General features: G+C 51.9%; 1 protein-coding gene across 5 annotated transcripts; it reads right to left on the bottom strand.

Moving 5' to 3' along the window:
- Positions 1 to 2,974: 2,974 nt before the first annotated feature.
- On the bottom strand, positions 2,975 to 26,029 carry GGA2 (golgi associated, gamma adaptin ear containing, ARF binding protein 2). 5 transcript variants are annotated; one of them, XM_065560359.1, is made up of 18 exons: positions 25,873 to 25,976; positions 22,033 to 22,137; positions 21,831 to 21,915; positions 20,780 to 20,855; positions 19,837 to 19,935; positions 17,569 to 17,692; positions 14,704 to 14,807; positions 14,024 to 14,104; positions 13,298 to 13,435; positions 11,765 to 11,846; positions 10,083 to 10,199; positions 9,672 to 9,836; positions 9,367 to 9,422; positions 8,527 to 8,684; positions 6,952 to 7,121; positions 5,974 to 6,143; positions 4,964 to 5,074; positions 2,975 to 4,245 (listed from the first exon to the last, which is right to left on the bottom strand). In XM_065560359.1, the coding sequence occupies exons 4-18, from the start codon at positions 20,801 to 20,803 to the stop codon at positions 4,135 to 4,137; spliced, it is 1,710 nt and encodes a 569-aa protein (XP_065416431.1). In that variant the 5' UTR covers positions 20,804 to 20,855; positions 21,831 to 21,915; positions 22,033 to 22,137; positions 25,873 to 25,976; the 3' UTR covers positions 2,975 to 4,134. The 5 variants fall into 5 exon arrangements, with proteins under 5 accessions (XP_065416431.1, XP_065416432.1, XP_065416430.1 ...); XM_065560360.1 differs by lacking the exon at positions 22,033 to 22,137 and having other exon boundaries at positions 25,873 to 26,029; XM_065560358.1 differs by lacking the exons at positions 9,672 to 9,836; positions 22,033 to 22,137 and having other exon boundaries at positions 25,873 to 26,028.
- Between the last annotated feature and the right edge of the window lie 851 nt (positions 26,030 to 26,880).

Here is a 26,880-nt window from a genome sequence, read left to right as displayed (position 1 = left end):
AGGCCAAATTTATTAGCTTACACTTTGCATGTCTGTGGGCTCATTTATCCGTGTGCAGACAAGCAAAGCTGGGGCCAGACACTTGCACTTTTACTCCTGGGGAAATTCTGCACTACTGCGCATGTGCATAATTAATGAGCCGTGCATATTATTAATTTTTTTATGCAGAAAAAAGCTGACAAAATGTCGCTGCAGTTCTGCTGTTTGCCCACCCCAGGGCGCTGTGGTGCAAGAACAGCTGCAGCTCCCAGCAGAAAATAACTTCTGCAGTTCTGCCTTTTGCACACCAGAGGGTGCTGTGGCGATAGAACACAGCAGCAGCTCCTGGCCAGCGAGGGAAGAGAGAGAGCCTGTCAGACCAGGTCAAGAGACAGGGGCTATGGGGAGATAGACAGCATGCGGTGCTGAATGGGTCAGACAGGGGCTCATACAGGCTAGTGGGGGAGGACAGACTGGGGCAGGGGCTGAATGGGAGTGGAGGCACAGCAGGGAGGGAGATGCAGGGCCACATGGTGATGGGGGAGGGGTGCAGAGCTGCACAGGGACAGGGAGTGGCTGGGTGGGGGCACAGAGACACACGGGGATGGGGGAGTGGTACAGGGCCACATAGGGATGGGGGGAGGGGGTGTCTGAGTGGGGGTGGAGGGACACATGGGGGTGCAATAATACATGGGACAGGGCAGATGTGCCTGACTGAATGGGAGAGGCTAGGGGTAAGCCAGGGTCTGCATGGGGGAAGTTCCCTAACAATCCCTCCCCGCCCCCCCCCCCCAAAAAAAACCTGTTCCATACTTTTCCCACCCATACCAACAACCCTCCAGGTTCACACCCCGTCTCCTTCCCAGCAATTTACTCCCCTCCCCTGACTCCCCCAAACTTTTGCATTGTTTCTGAGGGGTGCGGGAAATACAGTTCTGTAGTGCAGTTTAAATGAATTATTACTCAGTTCTGTATTAATATGCCTAGCAAGGAATCTATTTGTCAAAAAAACATTTCCTGAATCTTTTTTTGTTGTCTGTATTACATACTCGCTGACAGGTATTTTGAAATAAATGACCACAAATAATTGAAACTGGTGTGATTATATTATTCTGACAAATAAAATACGCTGAATTTTGCAGAATTTTAAAATATTGTGCACAGAATTATTATTTTCAGAATATTTAACTTTTTGGCACAGGATTTCCCCAGTTCACTTTGCAAGACTGGGCTGCTTCTTCTATGCCCGTTACTGCTCAACAGCGACAAGGAGAACAATTGCTGAGCGCTGGCTGCCCAGCCACACAGACAGACAGGAGGCAGAGTCCTACTCTGAATTCCAGTGGCTCAGCTTCCCCTCCCCACCCTCATGGCACCAAAAGAAAAAAACTGCAACTGCAAGTCCATGCCCAGTAACTGGCCCAAGTGCCAAGTTCTGGGACCTCTCCTCCTAGCTGGGCGCCTGCCCAGAGTTATTTGCTCTGTAAGGAGCAATAACATCTATGGCCCGGAAACGAAAGGCAAAGAGCAGCCGCAAGGATCCTGAGGCTGGGAGAGGCACAAACAGCGAGAGATTCACCCCCATGCATACTCGGGGAAATCGGAACCGCTGACAGCGTGTTCTTTGGCCGGTGGTGGGGAGTTACCGTGGGGATGGGGTGTTCAGACCGGGTATTTGCTAAGCTAGATGATTGGAAAGTGTCACAGGCACTAGGCGGCTGCTCTCTAAGGTGGTTAATGGGGGTGAGGTTGAGTTGTGAAGTGCTTGTGCCTTAAAGAATTTGGGGACAGAGGAAGAGTCAGGTGGAAAAACATGCTAGTAAGCTGGGGGAGCATAGCTCTTCAGGCCAGATCATCCCATCAGACCTCTTGCATAGCCCAGGCTACCAGCAGCGCCCACCACCCGCAACCCAACAACCAAAGTCAGACCAAACTATGACAGCCCACAAGGGACGAGACTATGATGTGCCACAGGCAGAGAGCAGGAGGGGCCCCTGGACCCAAGGTCCCTGCAAATGGCAGGGAAGTGATTGAGATAGACCCAGATAATCATGGCAAGTGATTGCACACACCCCTGTCGCAGAGGAAAGCGAAACCCCCCAAGGTCACTGCCAATCTCACCAGGGGTGGAGGTAGAATTCCTTCCTACCCCTGCACGTGGTGATCAGTTAGACTCTGAGCATGTGAGCAAGAACCAGCCAGCCCAGCACCTGAGAGCGAGCATGCTCAGAGCCCTCCAGCTGTGGCCATCAGAGGAAGGTGATGACAAAACCCCACAACCAACCCAAAATAGATGGGGGGAGGAATCCCTTCTAGACCCAGGCAGGTGGCGGCTGAAGCCCGAAGCTGTTGGCCAGGCCAGAAGTTGGCTGGGCAGGGCCTGACCCAGTGCTCTGGGACAACCGCACCTTTCACAGGGATTTGATGGGCACTTCAGTGACAATATTAACACTGACCTCCAAAAAGGGAGGGCTTTGCAAGGTGGTGGGGGGGAGTGGCACAGAGGGAGGAGCTTGGATATCCCAGGGATGCACTGGGTGTGAGACCTGAGACAGACCCCAGGCTACTTTGGGGAGGAGCCAGGGTGTGATGAGGCACAGGGCCGTGAGGGAGATGGCAAGAGAGAGGACAGGAGGGATATGCTACACAGAGCCAGGGAGAGCATGTCCTCTCCTCCGTAGGCCCTTCCAGCCCCTGGGGATGGCTTAACAAGCTCCGTACCTGACAACCACTGCTCAGACACAGCTCCTGTCGTGAACCAGACATCTGCTGTCTGCTTCCAGCTCTCTCTCCTCTGCCCGTTCCTCGCTACAGCAGATAACCTCTGCAGCAGGAGCCTTGTCTTCAGCTCTGGCTGTGAAGTGCCATTGAACATGTTTGAATAAAATGAGGAGGCTAAAGCCCAAGTGCCCCTCGTCCCCCTCACTCAGCCACTCTCCTGAGCGGCAGAGAGACCTTGCATGCAAACTCAGGGACCACCAGCAAGCAGCACCTGTCAAAGCAAATGCTGTTTATTATGATTGTACCTGGGAATCCAGGGCTCTGTAAAGTAATAAAAAGCTCAAACAGCGCCCCTGTGTGGCCAAACTCCACCGAGCTGGGGATAACTAACGCTATGGCATTTCGGTCACCAGCAGCAACAATGACAACCAGGAGTCAAAAATACTTGGATTAAAAAATGTGCAAGTTCAGCATCTTATAAAACCTGACGCACAGGACGCTGGACTGGCTGGCTGGGCACGTTCCACTAATAACAGCACAGGGGGTCCTTTCTCCCCTGCTTCCCGGCACAGAGGACAAGGGGAGAGCTGGCCTAAGCAGAGGTTTATCTAGACACGGATGTACAAAGTGATTTCTCCAGACAAGCTCTCCCCGTGGAGCAGCTCAGATGCCTTAGTACTTGATCCATGTTTCCACTTGTGCAGCAGTGAAATTCTTTATACATTTTTCCCCTTAAGTTTTGAGTGACCAGAAAGGAAACTTAAGCTTTGCATAGACACAAACCCCCATGCTGCAGGGGGCCCTGCCTGCTGGGATGCTGCCCAGCGTGGAGGCTGCCTCAGGAATCACGGTGAGGCTGAGAAGGCACCGCGGATCCCAGGGGAAAGGGCGAGGACCCAGGCCCTTGCGGTGCTGAGGCTGTGGCAATACCCAAAAAGGTTTGGCTTATGGATCCGGCCCTGTTTCAAGCCACAGTCGTTCCGTTCTATTCCCAGGTGCTCACACCACACCCATCACTGCGAGGTCAGAGCACCGATCCCCAGACACTGCGGACACCAGCATCAAGAGCTGCTCCGCCCTGGAAGCAAACAGGGCCTGAATCGGAGAATTGTTTTCGAAGAGGCCAGCGGGCGAAATGGCTCAACAAGCAGAAGAAAGCAGAAATGCTGGTAGAAAAGGAGCATCCAGCCACTGGAGGGATGAATGCTGCAGTAAGGCCAAGAGCAGGAGCAGCTGGTTTGCACTCCCTCCTACCAGATACCCGCAAGGAAAACCGGAGCAGGAGTGGGAGACTGGGCCCCGGGGAGAGCAGCCAGCATGGAGCCCACCCCGGCTTTCCGGGTGCCGGGCGCCTCCCCCTGCCCCCCCAGGTGGCTCCCCACAGGGCTGCGCTAAGGCGATGCGGCAATGTCCACGTTCCATCAAAGCAGCAGTTCAGCTCCCGCGCCACAGCTCGGCCTCCGGGAAGCCAGTCACCTCTCCCACTTCGCTGAAGGGCCGCTCGCCCTGCCTGAACATTAGCTTGTACCGCAGTCGGATGGGCTCCTGGACAGGGGAGAGAAGAACGTTACACGGGCAGATTACGTGGTCTGCTCCCCTCCACCCCACCTCTGCTAATGCCAAGGGACTGATGGGTCCTGCAAGGGGAGGGCAACACGCTGAAGCAAGGGATACAGCAGTTGTAATGCTACGGGGGGGAGGGAGCTGTCCCACAGGCCACCCAAGGGAGTTCCCAGACAGCTGCGCCTGGCCACATTCCTTCTCTGGCTGCAGAGATGGCTGAGGAACCCATGGTCTACCCCATAATCATTAACCGCAGAGTCACCCTCTAGGGCCTGGCCAGCATGAAGAACTCCTCTAGGGTTGCCTCATGTTCCAGCAGGAAGAGCCACCAGCGTTCCCATGGCATGTCAGCACCAGGGATCCCACCAGGTGCCACCACTGCATACAGGCTGCACCGGGGTAAGGCAGTGAAGGGGTTCAAGCTGCAGCCCGCAACAGCCTGCTTCTCCCCCCCGCACCTTGAGATCACCAAGCCCATCAGCTGGAGTCTCTCCTCTCTCACCTGGCTCATCCCCCCCACTGCCCTACAAAAAGCTCCAGATATCACCGATTTCTCACAGGATTCAGCGCTCTGCGCTGCCAGGAGAGCTCCCCAATGCTGCTGCCTTGCTGGCAGAACCCAGATGGCCCTGCCTCTCCTAGCATCAGTTCCCCATACACACGTCCAAGGTGAGCGCTTAGCAGAGTCACTGCCACGTACTTTGTGTGGGTTGGCGAGCAGCAGAACCTGGGATATCACGGCTGGAGGGAGCAAAGGGCTGAAGGCAGGAAGCTCAGAACCAGACGCCGGCTGCAACTTTACTCTCATAACCTGCCAGGAGAGAGAGAACACAAGACACAGTCTAATCTCCACTGGAGATGGGCTGGGAGTACTCAGAGCCAGTCTGGGTATGCCAGCCACATGTCTTGTCATCCACTACATGACCAGTGCACCATGAGCGAAGAGTGCTGAGAGGAGCATGCAATGGATCCATACAATGCAAACCACCCTCAGTGTCCAGAGGAAGGAAAGCTGCTACTATCGTCTTAAAACCCAGGGGGCAGGGGTGTCCTGGTTCTGTGCCTGGGTGCCTGAAACTGGCCCGCAAGCTCAGGACAGAGGCTTGCATGTGGTCTCTGGAGGGCGTGGTCAGTGCAAGGGGCTGGCTGTACAAAAGGAGCAAAAAGCTACAGGAGTCCACGGGCTGGGACATCCCAGTGACACTGGGAGGCAGTACGATGCAGAGAGCGCCAGGGGACAAAGGTAGAGACTCCAGGGGTTTGGCACACGCATAAACCTGGTGAAACTGAGCACAGACCCAGTGTGTCAAACCCCTGGAGTCTCTGTTACACGGCTCTGTTCACACAGGTGTATAACATACCTAGGCTTTCCCCAAGGCCCAGTACAGCGAGGGGGGCATGCAGAGGCTCTAAGCCAATGCATGCCCCTTCAGTAGAATTTTAATTAAAGGCTTTTAATTGAGCACAGGTACAAAGACAGGATGTGGGCTTCCTCACGAGGTTATTATCCTCATGCTAAGTAATGCACCCAGGCCAGGTCTCCTGCAAAGCAGGGGGCAGAGATGCATATTAAGCCTCTAGTGAATACATTACCAGAAACTAGCAGCTTGGTTACTTCGTTATTTCAAGTGCTTGAGGAAACCCCTAAGCAAGAAACGACAATGCTTTTATTCAGGATAATTTTCACAGGTCCCGCTCTCACGTTCTCACCTTTGGGACCGCGGCCTGGAACACAATGTCCTTAATTGGCTGAGTGGATGTGCTGAGCATGGAGAGCACCATCACCAGTACATCTGGTCGCCCGGGGGCTAGGTCTCTGGAGAAATGGATCATGACCTTGAAACCATCTTGATCATACACTGTAACTGGAGGGATACTGCCTGTCAAAGACAAAACAGAGAGTCAGGAGAGGATGGGAGCGGGAACCGCCCCTTCCTTCGGAGAGAGAACAGGAGAGAGACAGAATGAGGAACAAAGAAAAGGAAACGTTCTCACAAACCGTCATCTTCCTCAGTAACATCACAGGTCAGTGCAAAGCCCAAAGGTGTCTGTGTGCACCTGTCCTGCTGCTCCTTTGTGACAGAGCGCAGGGAACCCGAGCCTGCCTAAAGTCAGGGCTGGGAGAGCAGCAGCTCCGACTTTACCATCCCGCTGGGACTTCACTGTCCAGGCCCTCCAAAGTCTGCTGAAGTCCTTCACGTAAAAGAGGGAAGGCAGGCAAGGAGGTAACAAAGCCTTTGAGCTCAAGGGGCAGTAACAGGCTGGGCCTTTAACATGACATTGACATGCTTCAGCCGTACCTTGCTTCGCTGGGCCCAGTATCACAGGGAAAAGAGCAGAGCTCTGCTTATGGAAGAGAGAACCTGCCAATGCATCAGTTAAGGCAAACTCTGGCATAGCCGGTGCCCAGGCCCGGCAGAGAGCTGCTCAGAGGATGATGCCACCTGCAGGTTTCAAGGCCCACTGTACAGTTCACGTATGTGTATCGTGAGAACAGGAGGCAACCTGGCCATGGGTAGGGAGGGCTAAGTACATCTCCAGGGCTGGGCTCAGACACGATAAGTACTAGGAAGAGTCGTCCTAAAATCTGTCCAGCTGCCCTTCCCCACCCCATGAGCAATCCAAGCCTTGAATGCCATAAAGACGCTGCGGTGAGCAGAGCTGGGACACAGAGATCAGTGCACTTACTCGGTGTAATTGAAATGAGTGGGACAAAAAGGTTTGCCAAAGCAGCATCATTGGAGGCTGGCTGCGAAGGAGCAGCAGGTTTCAGCTCATAGGCTGGGTCAGAGAACAAAGCGTCTGCAGCTAAACTGCTCGGAAGGCCTGCCGCGGACAATTGCACTGGTGGTAAGTTCCTGGAAGGAAAAACATTCAGATAACTGACATTAACTGACGAGATCACGTACGGGATCTCCTCCTGTCCTCTCCAGCATCTGCCCTGCCCTCAGAATCATCCCCAAAGAACCTACTGTCCGAAGACTTACGGGAGTTGTTGTCAAGTTTGGAGGCAGGCAGGCAGCGCTATGTTACACTGAAGATGCTGCTGCTTCAGTGTTCGTTAGGCTGAACTGTTGTCTCTGTCGCAGGGAGTAGATTTAGTTACAGGGTGCTGCCAGTGGCTCTCCCTGACTACCACAGCCAGGCTCCACTACAAACCCTGCTTTCAGTCTCCCTGTAATGCTGGAGCAAGATTAAAGTACGCTCCCGCTCCCCCACAAAGTAAGGCGTTGAGGCAGGAATCACTGTGTGAAATCCCCTGGCCAGCGGTCAGGCTAGATCATTACAATGGGCCTTTTGGGCCTTAAAATTGATGGAAGATTAATTTAGCCCGACAATTGTGACATTTTCTCCAATGGCCTTGAAGAACATGTTGGCAAAACTTGAAGAACGCTGCTTCAAGTGTTATTTGAGTTACAGTGTTAGAAAAAGACCCAATTTTAAATTGTGTGTGCGCGCGTGTGTGTGTGACTGACGGACCACTGGTCCATCTAGCCCAGTATCCTGTCTTCCAACAGCAGCCAGTGCCCAATGCTTCAAAGGAAATGAACCGACCATCCCTGACCATCTTAGCTACTTGCCATTGAGGGACCTGTCTTCTATGAACTTATCTAGTTCTTTTTTGAACTCGGTTATACTTTTGCCCTTCACAACATCCCCTGGCAAGGAGTTCCACAGATTGACTGTGCGTTGTGTGAAGAAATATTTCTTTTGTTTGTTCTAAACCTGATGCCATTTCATTTCATTTGTTGACCCCTGGTTCTTGTGTTATATGAAGGGGTAAATGACACTTCCTTATTCAAAAACAACAAGGAGTCTGGTGGCACCTTAAAGACTAACAGATATCTGTTGTTTTTGTAGATACAGACTAACACGGCTACCCCCTGATACTTGACTTCCTTATTCACTTTCTCCACATCAATCATGATTTTACAGACCTCTATCATATCTCCCCTTAGTCGTCTCTTTTCCAAGCTGAAAAGTCCCCGTCTTTTTCATTGCTTGCTCCTAACCCTTGGGATTGTCCATCAAGTTAGAACTCCTTGAAAACGTGGCGCTGGCTATACCCAAAGACCCGAGCTTGCCAGTCAGCAAAGCTAGAAATGACTGTTGTATCCAACGAGACGAAGTTACAGGGAGCCGCCAAGCAGCTTGCCCTCTACTGGCAGGTTGCAGTTTAACAGATGATGAGGGGTTTCCCGTACTTCAATGCCAGAACAGAGGACTCCCATTTTCCAACCCAGTGCTATACAGTCTGCTTACGTTGGAAATGGCCTGGTCACAGGAGGCGGAGACAGCTGCCCTGCCAAATCCTGAAGCGCATTTCTCTCTGGCGAGCCGCCCTGCCAGCTGTCCCCCAGCACCACGGTTTGATGGGTATCGGCATTTCCAGTTTGATTATATCCATTGTGCCCAGCACTCTGCCAAATAAAGAGGTCCTGATTTACTGAGCAGCTACAGAACACCAGCAGAAGCCACACACGTCCTGCTGAAACAACCTGTTTTTAAACACAGGCTGAAGCGGGACGATTAGAGGCAATGTAGTGGCAAGTCCCACCCCACAACACTGCCACTCTCAGACTAGGGCTGGGACACAAATGCCTCCCCAGCCTGCCATCCTGGTGGCTCTGCATCCACAGACACCTACAAACCCACGGAGTGTCCCTTGACCTCTTGTGTTACAAGGCACAGGGAGCACATGGCCCCTGTTTCTGTAGCAGAAGGCTGTGCCTTTATACCTAAGCTGAAGGAGAATCTCCCCTTAGCTGTCTACAATATTGGGGCTCGGAGCATCTTCTAATCTCTCCCTCGCAGGAAGATCAGAGCACTTGTAGATCTGATTCTGTCCAGTAGGGGTCAGTGGTGCTCTTACCAAATCAACTCTCCCAGTGGCTGGACTTCCACAAATATTGATCAGCACATTATTGCCAACCTCTCATTGGGGGAATGGGGGACAGCCATTATTGTTTGTAATTCTATGCCCCAAAAAATGCATGTGTGGGGGAGAAATGGAACCTGCAGCTAATGCATGTTGGGGCAGGCTAGGTCAGCAGAAAACTGTCGATTGTACATGGAGGACTACGCTACTAGGGGACCACTCACCTGTACGGAGCTGAAATCAGGTGACGGTCTCTGTCCAACAGGGGAATCATTGAGACCTACGGTAGGTAACCAAAGCACAGACCAATCAGAGCAGGTAGGGCATTCCCATTTGCCAAGTACCTACGAGGTCTAATAGCAGAGCTGGACTGTGCTTGGACTCTCTGAAAACTCCCAGCATTTGCCCTGGCTCAGAGGGCTTTGGGTGGGTCGTGACAAACATTAAAAAGAAAGCTACCGAATCTGCAATATACACCATATTCCCTAAGGATCAAGGACAACCCCATCCCTGTGCCCCGAGGACGGACCTAATGACATTAGCTCCTCGTCGAGCAGGCAGGCGGAGGTGCTGCCGTGCTGAGCCGCGGCTGTCGTGTTCACGCCCTGCTCCGGGAGAGACTTGAGCATGGAACCCAGCTCGGAGAAGTCGATCAGTGTGTAGCTCTTCGTACCGCGCAGCGGGGACTGAGGTGCTTTGGGAGTGAGAGAGAGCGTTAAAGGGCTGCCATCTCTGGGACTACGCCCCGGCCACTCTGACCCAGGCACCAGCTCAGTGGTGTTCCAACTTTTTGGTTTAGTGACCCCTTTCACACAGCAAGCCTCTGAGTGTGATTCCGCCCTTATAAATTAAAAACAGCCGAGCCACATTCAGACACCGTAAACCAGCCAGGAAGCAGGTTCCTTTGCAGCTGTGGGGGACCCTGTGGGATCCTTTCTACCTGAGGCATCAGTGGAACTGGTCACCGAACTCCTCCTGCCCTGGTCATGGCCCACTACAACCTGCCTGTACAAGCCGAGCGCCTGGGTGAGTTTGTCGTTGGCCTGGAGAATCTCCGCTGTGGAAAGAGGAAGAGAAACGAATTATGAATACTCTAACAGGAGGGTAATGGAATGCCACATTCCACGTTGGTCACGACAGAGCCAGAGTCTGTGTCTGGGAACCTGCCATACACCGGGCAAAGCCCAGCGGGCCACTCAGCTTTTGTCGCAGGGGTTGAGGATAGGTCCATTTAATACCAGCTTCTTTCTCAGACTGACCTACGTGTATCTAGCTGAGATGCTGTGATGTCACACACATGCCCTGTGAGCCCTGCCTAGAGGCTGCAGCCTGGAGCTGGGATTCTCCGGTTAAAACAAACAAAAGGAAGTATTTTTTCACACAACGCACAGTCAACCTATGGAACTCCTTGCCAGAGGATGTTGTGAAGGCCAAAACCTTAACAGGGTTCAAAAAAGAACTAGCTAAGTTCATGGAGGATAGGTCCATCAATGGCTTTTAGCCAGGCTGGGCAGGGATGGTGTCCCTGGCCTCTGTATGCCAGAAACTGGGAATGGGCGACAGGGGACATGTTCCCTTAAATTGCCCCTTTCTCTGTTACTATCTGGTTTGCTTAGATCTGAGCCTGACTGAAGTGCTGGGTGCGTGGGACACAGGCCGACAACGCCTAGGCCTAGGGAGGCAAATTTGCAGGGGCGGCAAATTAAAGCACCCACGGAGAAGCTCCCCTCCCCGCCCTGCCCCCCAACTCCAGCTCGCCTCCACCTCCTCCGCGAGCACACCGCCGTGTCCTGTTTCTCTCCCCTCCCTCCCAGCGCTTGCACCACAAAATAGCTGTTTCACGGGGCAGGGAGGGAGGGGGGAGGAGGGGGAACATGGCACGCTGGGAGAAGAGGCGGGGCCGGGGCGGGGATTTGGGGAAGGGATCCAATAGGGGCAGGGAGGGGGCAGAGTTGGGGCGGGGACTTTGGGGAAGGGGTTGGAATGGGGGCGGGGAAAGGGTGGAGTCAGGGCGGAGCCAGGGGCTGGCCAGGTGGCAATTATTTCAGGGCCTAGGGGCAGCAAAAACATTTATCCGCCACTGGACACAGGGATACAGTGCCTGCGTCTGAGACATGGGGACAGGGAGTCAGGATATCCTTAGGTGGGAAGGTAGAGTCCTGATGGACAGAGCCAAGGGCCTACTCGCCTCCTGACTCCAGGGGGCGCTATCACCACAACCCAAAACGAAGGTGAGAGACATTAAATGGAACCCCCAAGATGGAGATGGCTCTTGGTTAAGATCCTGTCCTCAAAAGCCCAGGGAGTTTGGGGATCTTGATCTATTTGCTGGGGGGGATAGTTTACACTTCACCCAAATCGCAGCCTTTGATATGTTTGCTCCCGTGCTCAGGGGGCTGAACAGCAGGGGCTGGTGCGGCAGGTGAGGAAGGAGGTGCATTTCCAAAGCTGGGGGGCTCTGAAGTGGAACAGCAGGGATGCTGCCAGTTAGGAACGGGTAGGCCAGGTCAGTAACGTCAGCAGAGTCACACAGACCCTGCTTGCACGAATACCCAAAGTTCAGACAGTAGGATGGGGAGCGAAGGAGGCGAGGAAAGAACAGCAGCATATTTTGTTACCTACCCAAAGCCTCATCGTCGTCAGTCGTCTCGCTGGCAAGGCGGAAGAGCAGTGGCCTGAGCTTCTCACAGCGTTCAAACAGGCTCTGGAGAAGAGAACAAGAGTCAGGCTATTTGCTCGTCAGATCACAGGTCCTCAGAATCCCGGCCCAGGCTCTGGGGCCACAGAGGAAAGGAAGTTAGCTACACAGGCAGCCCTGGTAAAATGCAACCACGCTTTCTGCTCAGTTCCAGACGGTGGCTTTGTCGACGCCAGAGAAGATAGTTCAGCTTGTTGCTGCCCCATTCAAATGTGCAATAAGTAAGGCTACGATTTAGTCATGGGTATGTTTAGTAAAAGTCACGGACAGGTCACGGGCAGTAACCAAGAATTCATGGCCTGTGACCTGTCTGTGACTTTTACTAAAAATACCCCGAGCTAAATCTTAGGTGCTGGGGCAGGGGGGGCACTCCTGCGGACGCTGCTGCTGGGGGGGGCCTGGGGCCCCGCCGCTGCTGCTGGGGGGGAAAAGGGGACTTCACCGCTGCTGCTCCAGGACTAGCTGCCTGGGGCCGCCCAAGCAGCGACTGGTGCGGCTGGCCCCAGGACTGCCCCAGTTGCTCGGGCGGTCCTGGGGTCAGCTGTACCAGCCACTGCAGAAGTCCCAGAAAGTCATGAAATCCATGACTTCCATGAAAGACTTGCAGCCTTTGCAATAAGTCCTAGGTGCAGAGACTGATGTAGGAAATTTCCCATCCAACCTCCCAACTAGCCTCACCCCTTTTACACACACAGATGGGTCTTGCAGGACAGATTTCACTGTGCAACATTGTCCAACTTAAAAGAAATGGAACCCAGGAGTTTGTGGATTTATCTTAGAATTCAACGTATAGTAAAAGCATCATGGCCACTAAAACTGGCACTCACCAAAGGAAGCAAATGTGCAATTTGTAACTCTCCTCCCAAGAGCAGCACCATGCCCAGCATTTCCACTCTGAGGACAGCCTCTCACTGCGGTCTGAAAGTGACCCACCACCCACCAGCCCAACACAACATCTCATTGGGTTGCTCTCAGCCAAGGGAGGAGATCTTTCCACTTACCATAAATTCAACCCCCCAAAGCGTTTTGCTTTTGGAATAGGTTTGTGGTGCTGGTGGATACTTGGGGGCCGGGCAGCTTCTCTACGAGTCCCATGAGCTGGCTCAGATGTTTCCTTAACTTAGAACGATTTACACTCAGAAGTGAAATCGATGTGGCCAATAGGCTGAGAGGGGGAGACTGCGGAGACTACAGCAGGAGCTGGGGAGCTCACCGCCATCTCCAGCTTTCAGCACATCCAGTCAGGTTTTGTGGTATCTGGCTAACCACACCTGGCCTGGAGGGAATTCCCTGGGATTTACCGCACCCCGAGGGAGGGGGATCTACCCTCTGCCAGTCACAACACTCACATGTACAGATTAATAGACAGCTCTGCCCCCAGTTTTCACATCCCGTCGCTGCTAGACACCACCAGTGATACCGAATCAATGAGCCTCCAGGCAGGAGGAGTCATTCACCTGCAGAATCTCTAGGTCAGATTTGGAGAACTCCTGCCTTTTGTAGCTGGTCAGCATTTCACCCAGTAGCTTAACGCTGCTGTGAACCTCATCAATTGCATTCAATCTTTTGGACACTTTGGCAGATTTTTCTTGTTCCTTTGAGACAAAATAAAACACAGGGCAAAGGGGGATGAAATCCCTGGTTTAGCCAATGACCTCATCACACCTTACGCAGATAGCTTGGACTTCCTCAATATCCCATTGCCTGGCCAGTAATTTCTACCTGTATTCCATAAAAAAGAGACCCGTGCTAGAAAGGACACACAACACACCTCAGTGCTAGACGCTGTGGGTGAAATTCACCCCGTCAGAAGGCAGCACCTGAAGTGCCAAGGGTTGAGCCAGACTCCCCAGAACGCATGGGCCTTGTTCTGGTCCTCTCCACGGGGCGAATGTTACCCCAGCTGCACCAGCTTGTGCTGCGCAGTCTTCAAACTCTCCTCTCTGTTATAGCTAAACAAGTTGTTCTCTGACCAGGCAAACCCGTGAGCTGCCAACGGCAAGTGGTGCCAAACTCTGCTTCATTGTGAGCAGCGGCAGACATTACGCACACAGTACTTCAGAGTGTCACTGTAAAACCAGACGGTGAAACTGCCTCCCCTCCCCTCCCCTCCCGCCTCTCCCCACACCTGCCAGCAGCAGCTGCTTTGACACAGGGAGCTGCGAGCTTCTCCTGGTGCCTACCTCTTTAATCATGCTCTTGATCAGCCTGTTGGCTGCCTGCAGGTCCTCAGGGTGGTTGCTCTTTAGAAGTCTTGCTAAGAGCTGTTGAGTGGAGACCATTAGAAGACAGACAGCGTGAGCAACAGCCCCAGGCACCAGAATGCTGCCACTCACCAAATAAATGCAGATGTGTCCAGGGCCCTACTGCCATAGCTGGGCTATAGCCCTACAGACATGTGGACTCAAGTCTCACAATCTGGTCAGGGTCACACTGCTGCCTCACAGGCTGCCAGCCTCACTGAGCTTCTATTGCTGCCTGCACATGTCAGCAAGAGGACAGAAGGAAACTATAGTCAACAGTGCGTAAGGAAAACAGGTGACAAATACAAGCCAGATGTTTAGAAAAATGAATATTGGTTCTGACACAGACTCTCTCTGGGGCATAGGGCAAGTTACATAATCCTCGGTGCCTCTGTTTCCCCGTCTCCAAACAGAGATAATGATACTCACCTGTCTGACTAGAGGGTGATAGGGTTACTTATTAGATAGCACATTTCATGCTGCACAAAGGCTAAGTATTAGCATTATTCTAAGGAGATCTTCTCCCTGGAACTGTAAAGGCCCAAAATACGACCACACGCACTCTCCTGACAATACAACCTAGCCAGAGGAGGACACAGATTTGAAAACATGAGATTTACCTTGGATTTCTCTTCATCAACATCAAAAATAGAATTCTTAGGTCTCGGAGAAGGAGGTGGTAAAATTTTGTCTTCTAGGAGTTTGGGGTCTTGTTTTATGACTCCTGAAATGAATAGAGAGAGAAAGAGATTCTACCAGCCCCCATACAGCATTGCACAGTGTTCAGCCGGGTACCGGACCCTGCTGACCGTTACCACGTCTGCTGGCAACGGAGTGCCCCAACACGATTTTAAGGAATGAGGGGAAGAAGCAACCAGTGGGCTTAGCATGTACCCCAAAAGCAGGTACATGCTCAGACAAGAAATACACGACTCACCTGGCTGTCTGAGATCAAGGGAAAGGGTGGGGGAGGCTTTCAGGACAGGAAGATGGGGGAATGAGGAATAAAAGCTTGGTGGTTTCCCTAGAGGGGAATCTGTGGCGCTTTCTCCCAGAAAGGGCTCTGTTTTCCATTAGTTCAGAATTAGGCAAGTCAGAAATCCTTTCTGAGCCTGCTTAGCCCTGCAGGGTTATCTGCCAGAGCCCAGAGCCAAAACACAGGCAGCTCACTAACATGAACACACAGCAGAGGCAGCCTCAGAGTTTCTGTGAAATTCTCTTTCACTCCCTCCTAGACACATGCGTGACAGGCTGATGTCATCAGATGTCACGGGTGTGGTGCTCCACTCTGTTCAATGTTGAAAACAGTCGACTGTGTGCATGTGTTCCCTCTGTGTGCTGCCCCGGTTCTGCAGATCGCTGGCACAGCAGACCTGAGAGAACCCCCAATGACCATAGACTCCGATAAGGTACGAAGGCACCTGGCCAGGTTTATTGTCAAACGAATCACAGTAATAGTTTCCAGCAGACTCTACAGGACATACTACGAATATGAGCCCCCGATAATGCACCGGCTCAGTCAGTGGCGGGATTCTCCCCTGCCCCCTAGGCCAGACAAAGACAACTCTTCAGGGATACATTCTTATACACAGGTACAAACAAGTTACACATCACTCCTGACGTACAGAGGTACAACCTGTCTACGTGTTAGGGTGCTGCCTCTCACTTTGTACATGTTGGTTGGAACAAAACAACTCTATCCATCATATTACCCTCCTGCCCCCGTCTTTAGGATGGGTCAGCCTGCTCCTTGTTATCTATGTGGAATGTGCTAGTACCGGAATGTTCTGGTACCATCCTGGCACATGTTTATATTACTAGTGCTTAGTACCTTTTAGGTATGTGTATATTTGCAGCATCAGCCTTCTTCTTGCCAGCTTCTGCGAGCAGGGCCTGCCTCTGGCTCACAGCTTAACTTTGCTTTATGTTAGCAAAGTCTTGACCATTACTTTAGTTCAGGCTTTAGGTCTCATACCGGGCCTCTGATACAAGGGCTTATGTTTTAGGGCCTCATCTTACCCAGCTGAATCCACTGCTGCATGCAGGAGACATTGCAGCCAGTCACACACAAGGCTGCTGTCTGGTTTTGTGAAAATCTGTGCTATCCAGCCAGCTGACTGATTTACTGTCCACCTGACCTCTGCAGGCCACCTAATCTGATACCTCCAGGTCCTGCCTAGTGCAGGCTTCCCAACAAACCTAAACCCTCCCCATCAAACACTAGCCCTGGCCTCTGAAAAAATACTCTTACAAGTCGGGATTTGACAAAGGGACCACGCAAGTTTGGTATAACCACCCCGTCTGGGCAGCTGCCATATTCATCAGTGCCAGCCCTGCACTGAGACAGACAATCCCAAGCTTCCGGCTGCTCACACTCCCATCTGAAAGAGGCTTTGGTTGCCACTGGCAGATCTAGGTTATTCTTATTCTCAGGGCTGGGTACAGTTCCTCTGGTCTCCCCACTGCAGCTCTGTGAACAGACACCTTGTCTGCCCTATGCTTCCCACCCATCCAATAAGGCAGCACTTTCTTTACCCCACCTAGTCTTGCAGCACGTTCTATACTAACCTACTTCTCTCTAGCCCTACCAAATAGCTAACAGTTGTGGGTTCTCCGATTCTAGCCACCCCAATCCCTGGGCATTTCCACACCCTCCTCATCTCATTAATATAGAAGCTTTCCTCTGACAGCGTTGTAGTTCACTGAAAGAGAGCAAGGGTATCTAGCACATGACACAACCACACAAACGGCTTCACAACAGGACAGCATTTTAATGTGCCTGTCAAGCGTACAAAAGATGTTTGTTGCCAGAGCACAGGGCCAACGGGTAGCCAAATATTTACAACTAAAGCAGAAGCTTCTTGTAGCAGGAGTCAGGGCCAGATTTACAGACCTGTGTAGGCACAATGGTCTTTAGGAAGTTATTTATTTAGGATGGTATTCAGATACAGAGGAAGGATGGGCATGGATATGGCACTAGCCTAATATTTGGGAGACAAGAACTTCACTTAGATTTCCTGCTCTGCCACAGACTTCCTGTGTGCCCTTGGGCAAGTCATTTAGCTGCTCTGTGCCTCAGTTTCCCATCTGTACATGGGCATAACAGCCCTGCACTGCCTCCCAGGGGTGTTGTGAAGATAAATACATTAAAAGACTTTGAGGTGCTTTAAGATCGACTGATGAAAAGTTGCTATGTAAGAGCTAGGGATTTATTAATTATTATTATTATAAGTTTGCAGGTAGGCACCTAATAGGATTTAACTTCCTGAGGTGCTTTTATTGATCCCACTAGTTGTTTATTGGCATCTTTAAGTGCCTAAATCTCTTTGTAAATCTGTCCCTTAAACCTTCATCTTGTACAAATAATCATTTATGGAAAAGTCAAATCACATGGGATGAGCTTTGAAACAATTACTCAGCAATTCATGGTTTGAATCCACATGACTTTGACGTGACAAAAGGAAACTGAAATAACAGAACTAAACCTTGTTTCTTCAGCATCTGATAAGCATCCCGGATTTTAACTTCCTGAGGAAACCACACCGTCCAACTGAACATTATTTCTATAACTCTCGATTTGACCTTTTCTGTAGACCAGGTTCCAAGATACTGAAAACAAAAAAGTAAGTGATTACAACCAGCAAGTTACTGTCAGACAGGAGTCAGGGATTCTGCCCAGAACGTTCATGCTGAAAGACTGGGGTGAAAATGGGTTCTCAATGCATTATTCAGAGTGCTGTCAACTGTACACCTTACAGAAGATACAATTCCACATACAATTACAGTGCTATATATGTAAGTGTTATATTATTAAATGTGTTGAATTTTATATAAATAATCTATCTCTACAAAAATGATGGCACATTCAGTGCTGCTGTGGTCAGGGTTTACCAAATCCAGGATCAATATAAAGTATTCTTTTTTCATTTGTTTTTAATTACACTGAAAATAGTTTCCTGCTTGGATTTAAACATCCACCTTCAGCATTACAACCTGGCCAGAGCAAAACAAACTGAAAACTGACCATGAACAAAAGTGAAACTGCACACTATGTTTTCAGTGCCCAAGTTTTATCTTTCTAGACACTTGTAGGTCCCGATCACCATAGTATCCGAACACCTTGTTGAATAAAATGCAAAACCAACCAGGATGAATGGTGAAAGGTAAATGTGAGTTTTAAAATTCTTTTAGTTTTAATAATCTGACATTACTATGAATCCAGAGACAGATACCTGGTGTTTAAAATATGAGGCTTGATTCTTCAAGGTTTTTAAACGAGGTTTTTAAGGTCAGGCTTGACAAAGCCCTGGCTGGGATGATTTAGCTGGGGATTGGTCCTGTTTTGAGCAGGGGGTTGGACTAGATGACCTCCTGAGGTCCCTTCCAACCCTGAGATTCTATGATTCTACAATTCTATGATTCATGACTTTACCCCAGCTCTGAACTGGTGGAGCACCACTAAAACCAGGTTTTCCTAAATCCAAACTCAACAGAAGCATTTGCTTTAACCTATTTGGTTTTTAACTACAATGAAAACAGCTTCATTAGATTTAAACATTCCCATGAAACCAATGGAGGTCGTCCTCTGCCACAGAGTTGGGGTAATGCAGAGCAAACCAAGCCCATGATATTTAACCTGACAGTGTCCCTGTAATTATTGAGAAAAGGGTCCCAGTTTTACTAGTTGATCCAAAGAACGGAGGTGATGATCATGCACAGTAAGTGATGTAAATTACTCTCCATTTCCCACTATTACAGGAGGCGTCAGTGCACTGGAGAGCTTATTCTCTCTGCACATTGAGCTTCTTTAGCATTCCAAGCTAAAATTCCTATTCCTAGCAGTTACTTTTCCCAGGAGACGTGGAGACGATATCCAGGAAGCTGAGTGGGAGCAGGGTGTAGCGCACACCCCAGAAAGAGAGATGAGCAGCAGAGATAGCACCCTGCAGAACTCAAATTAAGTCCCCCCAATCTCTCACTTGAAGCAAATCAGGGCAGAGTCTCCAGGTGCCTACTGGGAGTTCACAGTTCCCTATCTGGGCTTTCGGGATGTTCCCGGGGAGAGGGACCCATGGGGTTCTCATGGGCTTGTGCTGTGTGTAGGCACTGAAGACAAAAGCCTGAGAAGAACAGTTCCAAAGGCTGAAATTTGAAGAGAGAGCAGGAAGGCGGGGGAAGGGCCTATGATACAAGGCCAAAACGTGGCCCATGAGCCACTCCTCCCACTGCCACCCGTATGGAGTCCCCCCTCTTACTGTGCGGGGCGAAGGTCCAACCGTGCAAAGTGCAAGCTGGGGAATGACAAGAGCAGATTGGCTCTTCTAGGGTCACCGACACATTGCAGTGGAGTTCAGAGCAGTAAAAAGAAGAAAAGGTCCCCCAGAAAGAGACAACCAGGAATAAAACCTACTGTATTTACCAACAGTTACTACCACGCGACCTGGGCCCTGGCTCACCAAGCACCTTTCTCACACTGGCCTTCTCGTGGCGCCCGCCAAGTTGTTCAATGCTTTTAGATTTCACCCCAACTCTGTACCCATCTCCCCTCCCCCTTTGAATTCGAAAGAGACGTTTCAATTACTATCCTTGTTGCTGGGAAATTCATAGCCTGTCCCCTGCCATTCATTGTCCCAGGGAAGCACAGCAAAACAATCACACTCAGTTCCTATGTGGAAGTGGTATGAAGTTCACATTTTCTCATCTGAGATAAAAAGTGCACTTTGCCTGCTAGATTGGGGTGGCTGGGCACATACCTTCGGGGACAGCACTTTTATCAGTTCATTCAGAAATCTGAATTTTGCCACTTCGTAGTGAAACCTTTCACCACAGTTATTCACACATGTCTCCAGCACCTGGGAGGAGGGGGGGGGGGAAAGCATGAGACATAAAACAAACTCACCAGGCAATTTTAAAACCTCTTCCATCAAGACAAAGATCTAAGAACCTGTTAGCAGCACAGACACAGATAACGCATAGTACCCTCGGTGAAACTGCTCATTAGGCAACACGAGTCATTTTTACCCAAATCCATCACTCATTTTCACCCGTTTAAAATGAATGAGCAAGAGCAAACTGGCAGCGCTTCATAGGTATAAATACAGACATTGACAATGGCTAAGACATGTCCTGTCATAATCACCACACACAACATTCAGGCTGTAAGCTTCAGGGACTGAGTGGCAAAGGGAGCTGACGTGTGATGGCTTCTAACTTCCAGGAGCCAGCCTCCATATCTGCGCTTGGCCACCAGTAGGAAAGGAGGGCGGAGCCTCAGTCTAGTCCCTATCGGACATTTGTTCACATGAGAAAAGCAAAAGACATTCTGGCAGAACCAGAAATCTCTGCTCAAGAGGTGCCTAGGACTGGAATAGCTAGGGGTGCTGTAAATCAGGAAAGAGGGGTGGGAGGAGCTGGGACAGATTAGATAGTAATTTGGGAAATTATATTTGATATGAAGGGGATTATCGAGGCATATGGAATCACTGGGATGATGGGAATCTTACGGCTGTGAATGCACAAGGAATCCTGGTGACCATGATGAGTGACAGGAACAGGGTTACAAATCTGAACGCAGTGAAGGGTTAAAAGGGAGAGACACTAATTTTTTTTTAAAAGAGGCAGATACAAAAATCTATCACAAGAAAAACATTTCCAGCTTATCCCAGCCCATGTCTGTGTGCTGATGGAAGCACTCACTGTTAAGGCATGAAGAGCTTCCATCTCCTGAGGCGACTGTATCTTATGTGCTAGCAGCCTGGGTGCAATGGACGGGCTAGGGAGAAGAAGCAGCAAGTCAGATCAGGCAGGAAGTCTGAAGAAAAGCAAACACTGCTACTTTTCTTGCAACCACGTTCACAGATACACCACATCACAGCAACCCTCCCGCCCGGCACAATGCTGGGGTTATACACACAAGAAGTAAGGAAGAGATTAATGCAGGCAAGGAAGCCAGAAGTGTCCTGCAAGTGCTGATTACAGCTGCTCTAAGAGCTGTCCCCTAGAATGGAAAAGTGGGGAGGGAGAGGGCAGTGTACTCTTTGCAGAAGCATCACATCAACTGGGTCACTCAGCATTTAGCAGAAGTGCTCCACTTTGCTGTTCATCACGGCTGGCCCTTTGTCTCAAAGTCTCCCACAGCAGGAACGTTCATTAGGCAACAAGTGCAAGTTCTATAGACAGAAATTATGTGCATCTGCTCAACAGAAATGCTACCTCAGGGACCTTTATCAGCCCTTTCACTTCATCAGTGTGTATGCTTTGCTGCATATATCAGAGACAATCCCATGAGCTGCAGGGGTGGGGAAAGCCCTGGTGGAGACCTCATCTCCCAGAGACCAGCAGCTAAAGCCACATCAATAGCTACAGATGCTCAGGTCTTCTCTGCAACACAGCCCAGAGGAAATCAGCATCCCACTCATAGCACAGGAATTCTGAACACCAAAGGGTGGGATCTGACCACCTCTGAGACTGTGAGGGGGAGAAGGTGCAGTCTCCTGCTAAATGAAAAGTCCTTTCCTCTAGATCTGCCATGTTACCACAATGTCGCAATAATCTGGCCACTCTTTATCTACCCACTTCTTACACAGGCATCTCCAGGAGTCACAGTAATTAGCCACTCCCTGCCATTCTTCCTAAGGTCTTACAAAACTGCAATTTACAGATTATCCTTCCCCCTCTGAGGTCAGAAAAGCTCAGAGCCAGATGCACAGTGCAGAGAGAATACAAAGAGCCCTTCTGTCTAGCTTACCCTTCCAGGTCTGCATTCACCTGGTCACAGAACCGCTGGATACATTCCCAGTTTTCTTCAGGGATGCTTGGGTCCGTGGCTTTATCTTACAGGGAAGAGACGAAAAGATCATCTCAGTGTGAGATGTATACAAGTGACTGACTGATGAGAGAGTTCAAAATACATTCTTCCCCATTACAATTCCTCCAGGCTCCATACTCACTCCCACTGCGCTGTCACCTCTGCTCCAGGACTGTTATCAAACAGGCAGAGCTGCTGGTTAATACAGGGCCAGACTCACAGTGTTACGAGTACAGCATCACTGAGACTAACACATAGAAGTACAATCATTAATTATGAGGCAGGTGTTAAAGTAGTGATGTTACCCTTGGCAGGAAGTAGTGGGGGCTATTAAATTCCCAGAGGTGTTGGACAGGCTTCTGCCCCCTACCTAGGGCCCATCTATGGACAGTTACATTACATACAGCTATGTGACCTTAGGGCAGTCTAGGCACCTTCCAAGCTCATTCAGACTGTTCTCCTTTCTCTCTTTGCCTGATTTCCCCCTGGTGTGAGTGGGTGCTACCCCACAGATGTCAACCGGGTCGCACCTACTTACACCAGTGATCAATTTGGTCCCAACTGTTTAGGGGAATGTGACAACAGCTGGATTCCAGCTGTCCCACAATTTCTGGGAGATGAAGTTTTGCTTTAATTAAACTTCCAAAATTCAGTGCAACAGAAGTGAACCAAAGACAGGATAGATCCCTAGGCTGAGGAACCTTCTCTGGCTAATCATGATGCCATCCTCTGTATTTGTCCCAGAAAAGCCAGACTGTACACTCAGCTCGATGGCCCTTCTCTGTCTGTAATGCAGCAACTTTTGAAAACCGCATCTGGTGACTTAAAACATTTCAGAGAATACTCAAGTATCAATGGGCAAAACCCTATAAAATTCTGGTGAAAATCTGAAAACCAGAAAAGCCTGATTTCCATTCATCAAACTGTTTTGATTTCCTCTGGATCCAGGCATGAAGCAGTGACCTCAGGGTTAGGTTTAGGGCTAGGGTACCAGCCTCCTCTGCCTGCAGCAAAACACAGGCATTCCATGAGCCTGATTCTAGTGGACAGTAGGCTGCTGAAAGCCTCTTGCATCCCTCCAGCAGGTGGGCCCTTTGCCCCCACTCCGGTCAGACCACCCTGTGGGGCCAAGCCAGGCATACAACTCAGCCTACATAAACTTGGTTTGAGCATTGGCCTGCTAAACCCAGGGTTGTAAATTCAATCCTTGAGGGGGCCACTTAGGGATCTGGGGCAAAATCAGTACTTGGTCCTGCTAGTGAAGGCAGGGGGCTGGACTCAATGACCTTTCAGGGTCCCTTCCAGTTCTAGGAAATAGGTATATCTCCATATATAAACAATCAAGTGTGAGACCTTTTCATTTGTTACATCTCCTCACAATTGTTTCCAGTGCAAACTGCTCACAGCTACACTTTGCAGGGCTCATGGGTGACTCAGGTTTACAATAACTGTGGGATTGACTCAGGTTTCTGGGGGATGTGTGTGAAAACCAAATGGCTTAAGATGACCAAGCAAACACGTTGCCCCTTCATTACAGCAGCAGTCCCAGGGAGCCAGGTATTTGCAGAGTGGTGTTGCTAAATGCCTTAGCACAAGGCTGCATTTTACAACCTGAAACTTAGTGAGACAGGCAATATTTGCAGAATAACACAGCCTCTGGGTAACACCACTGTGACTACACTTTGATTAGTAGTTGCTTGAACAAACTTACACCCACAGGTCTTGCTCTAGCTGTGGTTTAAAATGCTGGCCTTTCACCTCCAAGGTCTGTGCTAGGTGTTACAGGAAAACTTAGACAGCTTTGAAAACTAGCCCCACAAACAACTAATGGAATTTTAAAATCAAATATTCAGCTGTAGCTGCTGTTTGACTGTCTGCTGTGACGTGGGCTGTGCAGCAGTTTGCACCTCATTCTAAGCTAGCCAAAAGCCCCAAATTGATACATCGTTAGTTTACTATTTCTCCCTGGGTCCTAGTATTTAATTCCTGGCCCTAGGTAGATAGTTTAGGGCAGGTCTGAGAAGCCTTTTCCCATTACTGAGCTGTTCCCTGGTCACCCTGAACCGAAAACACAAGATGAGGTGCTACTTCCTCATTCTGCTCTGGGCAGCCTGCTCAGACGGTCTCTGCCTGAGCAGTTACTTGTTGTTTGGAAATGGTGACCCTTCCAGGGAGTGCTGCACTCGGCGCCTAGCTGAGAGCTAGTCTACACTACCATTGGTGTAGCGTGTGGTGAAGATGCTCTACGCTGACGGGAGAGCGCTCTCCCCATCGGCATAATTACTCCACCTCCATGAGAGGCGGAAGCTATGTCAGCGGAGAGCATCTCCCGGCAACATAGCGCTGGTGAGGACAGCACTTAGGTCGCTGTAACTTGCGTTGCTCGGGGGTGTGTGTCTTTTTCACACCCCTGAGCGACGTAAGTTACATTGACGTAAGCGGTAATGTAGACAAGCGCTGAGACAGTGCCTGCTCTCCCAGACCGACACACAAGACAGAACGCTGTTATTTGTCTCCTGCTATGGAGATGAGCAAAGGGGGAGCTAACTAGGCAAACTTCATCCCACCATAACTCCAGTGAAGCCAAAGGGGTTTACCCAGGAGTGACTGACTGTCAGGGTCTGCTCCTCAAGAGGAGGCTCTGCCCAGCGCCTTCTTGGTGAGACGTACTTGGAGCTCTACCCGCTGCAGGGCAGCGACTGTCAACCCCCTTTGCCAAGCTCATTTTGCCCAGGCCTCCCTGATGTGCGGGGCAATGGAAAACCAGGCGGGCAGCCAATTCTGTAGAGAACCTGCAACCACCTGGGGCACCCAGTCCGTCCGCCTTACCCACCCACTCCCCGGGGCACCCAGTCCGTCCGCCTGACCCGCCCACTCCCCAAGGCACCCAGTCCGTCAGTCCGACCCACCCACTCCCCGTGGCACCCAGTCCGTCTGTCCGACCCACCCACTCCCCTGGGCACCCAGTCCGTCAGTCCGACCCACCCACTCCCCGTGGCACCCAGTCCGTCTGTCCGACCCACCCACTCCCCGTGGCACCCAGTCCATGTGTCCGACCCACCCACTCCCCTGGGCACCCAGTCCGTCAGTCCGACCCACCCACTCCCCGTGGCACCCAGTCCATCTGTCCGACCCACCCACTCCCCTGGGCACCCAGTCCGTCAGTCCGACCCACCCACTCCCCGTGGCACCCAGTCCATCTGTCCGACCCACCCACTCCCCTGGGCACCCAGTCCGTCAGTCCGACCCGCCCACTCCCCGTGGCACCCAGTCCGTCTGTCCGACCCGCCCACTCCCCGTGGCACCCAGTCCGTCAGTCCGACCCACCCACTCCCCTGGGCACCCAGTCCGTGTGTCCGACCCGCCCACTCCCCTGGGCACCCCCAGTCCAGTGTCCGACCCGCCCACTCCCCGGGGCACCCCCAGTCCGTCAGTCCGACCCACCCACTCCCCGGGGCACCCAGTCCGTCAGTCCGACCCACCCACTCCCCTGGGCACCCAGTCCGGTGTCCGACCCACCCACTCCCCTGGGCACCTCCAGTCCGTCTGTCCGACCCGCCCACTCCCCGTGGCACCCAGTCCGTCAGTCCGACCCGCCCACTCCCCTGGGCACCCAGTCCGGTGTCCGACCCACCCACTCCCCTGGGCACCTCCAGTCCGTCAGTCCGACCCGCCCACTCCCCGGGGCACCCAGTCCGTCAGTCCGACCCGCCCACTCCCCGGGGCACCCAGTCCGTCTGTCCGACCCACCCACTCCCCTGGGCACCCAGTCCGGTGTCCGACCCACCCACTCCCCTGGGCACCTCCAGTCCGTCAGTCCGACCCACCCACTCCCCGGGGCACCCAGTCCATGTGTCCGACCCACCCACTACCCGTGGCACCCAGTCCAGTGTCCGACCCGCCCACTCCCCGGGGCACCCCCAGTCCGTCTGTCCGACCCACCCACTCCCCGGGCCCAGCCCCGGCCCGGCCCGCTACTCACGGAGCAATTGCTCCAGCGCCCCCAGGCCCGCCTCAGCCATGGCGCCTCGCCCGGCCCGGCCGGAGACAGCGACCCCGCCCCGGCCCGGCCCCGGCCCCGGCCCCGCCGCTGACGCAGCCGCGGCGCAGGGAGGCGGCGCCTGACGGGCCAGGCCGGGCCCCCTGCTCCGCCCAGCGCCGCGGCGATCAGCTCCCGAGCGCCCGGCCCCGGCCGGGGGGTTACAGGGTCCCCGCCCCCACGGGCAGCCGCCTCTGGGGAGGGGCACAAGCCCGTTTACACAGCGGGTAAAACACCCGCCTGGGCCAGGCAAGGGGCTGGGACCGGCCGCTGCAATGGGGATCCCACAGCAGCCCAGCACCGCCGAGGGCCAGAGCCAGCGCCGTGTACAACAGACGAGATACACCGGCGCCCCTCAGCTCTGGCCCACAGGTGCCCTCTGTTAAGCTCAGGCCCCCACTGCAGGGCTTTATCTCGGTCCACCTGCCCTCCCCGGGCCAGCTCAGGTAGGGGGACCAGACAGCAAATGTGAAAAATCAGGAGGGGGGGGGGGGTAGTAGGAGCCTATATAAGAAAAAGACCCAAAAATCGGGACATCTGGTCCCCCTAGGCCAGCATATGCTGGGAGCTGCACTCCCCACCAGCTCCAGCCGCACAGGAGCTAAGGTCTGCACTTCCCTCACCCCGCCATTACAGCAGGGAGGGCACATGGAAATTTGCAACCCCCCTTGGCCCCCAATCTAATGATTCGCAAACCACAAGTAAAACCTGTGTCCATGACAGCACACACGGCACCCCTTCCCCAGCTGAGAGCCCCATACTTTGAAGGTGGAACATTCCCAACCACCTCGACTCCATGAGCCTCCTTTGCTGATGGACTAAAAGTGCACTTCTCCCACGGCTTAACAGGGAACATACAGCTCAGATCTGAGCATAGTTTTGGAATATGTTTGAGTGACCATCAGTGCTCTAAGGAGCAAGTGTTAAATCTGTGGGATACACCCAACCGAG

The sequence above is a fragment of the Chrysemys picta genome, chromosome 10, assembly GCF_011386835.1.
Source record: "Chrysemys picta bellii isolate R12L10 chromosome 10, ASM1138683v2, whole genome shotgun sequence".
Taxonomy (NCBI): Eukaryota; Metazoa; Chordata; order Testudines; family Emydidae; genus Chrysemys; species Chrysemys picta.
The sequence above is the reverse complement of the archived record's forward strand: the minus strand, read 5'-3'. Positions and strand labels throughout refer to the sequence as shown.

What these genes read in the sequence shown, in the direction of transcription:
- GGA2 (XM_065560360.1), bottom strand. Translation starts at nt 25,912, where the DNA reads ATGGCTGAGGCGGGCCTGGGGGCGCTGGAGCAATTGCTCC. An exon ending in TAAAAGTGCTGTCCCCGAAG is followed by an intron (nt 17,693 to 19,836) that starts GTATGTGCCCAG and finishes TTTTGTTTTCAG; the next exon opens with TATCTTGGAACCTGGTCTAC. An exon ending in TCCAGGCCGCGGTCCCAAAG is followed by an intron (nt 5,075 to 5,973) that starts GTGAGAACGTGA and finishes CTCTCCTGGCAG; the next exon opens with GTTATGAGAGTAAAGTTGCA.